Source organism: Egretta garzetta, unplaced genomic scaffold (genome assembly GCF_000687185.1).
Source record: "Egretta garzetta isolate BGI_Z169 unplaced genomic scaffold, ASM68718v1 scaffold932, whole genome shotgun sequence".
In the NCBI taxonomy this organism is placed as follows: Eukaryota; Metazoa; Chordata; class Aves; order Pelecaniformes; family Ardeidae; genus Egretta; species Egretta garzetta.
Window position 1 is genome coordinate 30,589 of NW_009258897.1, and position 1,392 is coordinate 31,980.

Below are 1,392 nucleotides of genomic sequence, written 5' to 3' on the forward strand. Positions count from 1 at the left end.
AGGGCTCCCCTCAGCCTCCTCTGCTCCAGGCTGAACCCCCCCAGCTCCCCCAGCCGCTCCCCAGCAGCCTGGGGCTCCAGACCCCTCCCCAGATGGAGCACCATCACTCACTGCAAGCCAGCCTTTGCTCGCAGCAAGCCATCCTCCCACCGCTCAGCTCCCTGCTGGGACTTGCCCACTCTCCAAGGGCAGGCAGAGCCCAGCCTGCAGGTCTGCAGGCCCAGGGAGGTCAGACCCTGCCCCAGAAGGGCCCGGCAAACACACAGGGACAGGGCTCAGCAGAGCAAACTCATACCCACCCTGCCCACAAGGCACCCAGACCACAGTTCCGGAGATGGAGCAGCCTCCGCCTCCGCTTAACCCCCAGCAAGGTGGGTTGGGAACCTCCCCCAGTGTCCTCGAGACCAGCCCCAAGCCAGGCCACCCTCCAGGGCTCGCTCTTACCACCATCTGGGCCACAAGCTCAGCTTTGCGGGAGAAGATGAAGTCCCCGCACTTCACACCGTTGTAGATGGCTTGGCTGATCATGCAGATGCTCCGGATGAGGCACAGCTTCAGGGTGAGGTCCTGAGAGCAGAACCCAGGGTGAGAAGTGAAGACCAGGCTGACCTCACAACCCAAACTTGTCATCCCACCCAGCGCTGGCGTCCCTCCAAGAGAACTGGTGCTCAGGCTGAGCTGTTAGTGGCGTGTGGGCTCAGCTCTCTGCTCTTGATCCACATGTCAGGCTCTCTGGGAGCAGAAGGGGCACCCTGTCCCAGCTGGCCACCCTGGTGTCACAGGGAAGGGGACAGTCCTCCGGGTCTCCCTCCTCTCTGCTGAGCAGCACCCTGAGCTCATAGATGCTCAAGGCAACGCCAGAAGTTGCCAGGAGCTCTTCCTCCTTGGGGTCTAGGACAGTCAGTATGGGGCTGAGAGGAGGGACCCCAATTAAAAGCGCTCCCCTCATCCCATTCCTCAGGCAAGCCCCTCAGGAGGGCAGGGAGCCAGGGGAGGGTTTGAGCGAGAAGGTCCCCGGCCCAGAGATGCTCTGCAGAAGCTGTTAGTGCCAGCGGGAGCCCAGAAGGAAAACGCATTAGTGGAGCCCAGAGGAGGAGTCCCTGGCCTGACAGCTCAACCTGACAAATGCCATTTTTCTTGTTCTGCCTTCAAAAACAGAAATAGAAAAATGCAGCCCCTCATTGCCCCCAAGGCAGTGATCCGGATTTTAATATCTGCCCATCGAATGATTGCTCCAAGGGGAAGTTCAGTGAATTTTAGCCAAGCTGAGGGGTGCAGCTTGGTCTCTGGAGCCCCCAGGCTTCCCCAGCGACGGAGGCGTGCGGGGAGCTGGAGGGGCCGCCCCCCTCGGCGGGCAGGGGAGGCGAGCACCGCACCGCACCAGATCCCGGA

General features: G+C 61.6%; 1 protein-coding gene across 1 annotated transcript in view; it reads right to left on the bottom strand.

Moving 5' to 3' along the window:
* The window catches only part of MROH1 (maestro heat like repeat family member 1), a 58,342-nt gene that overhangs the window by 21,769 nt on the left and 35,181 nt on the right, over positions 1-1,392 (bottom strand). Inside the window, exon 23 of the mRNA XM_035889841.1 lies at positions 445-567. Coding sequence (XP_035745734.1) covers positions 445-567 — 123 coding nt within the window. The remainder of the gene's footprint in view (positions 1-444; positions 568-1,392) is intronic.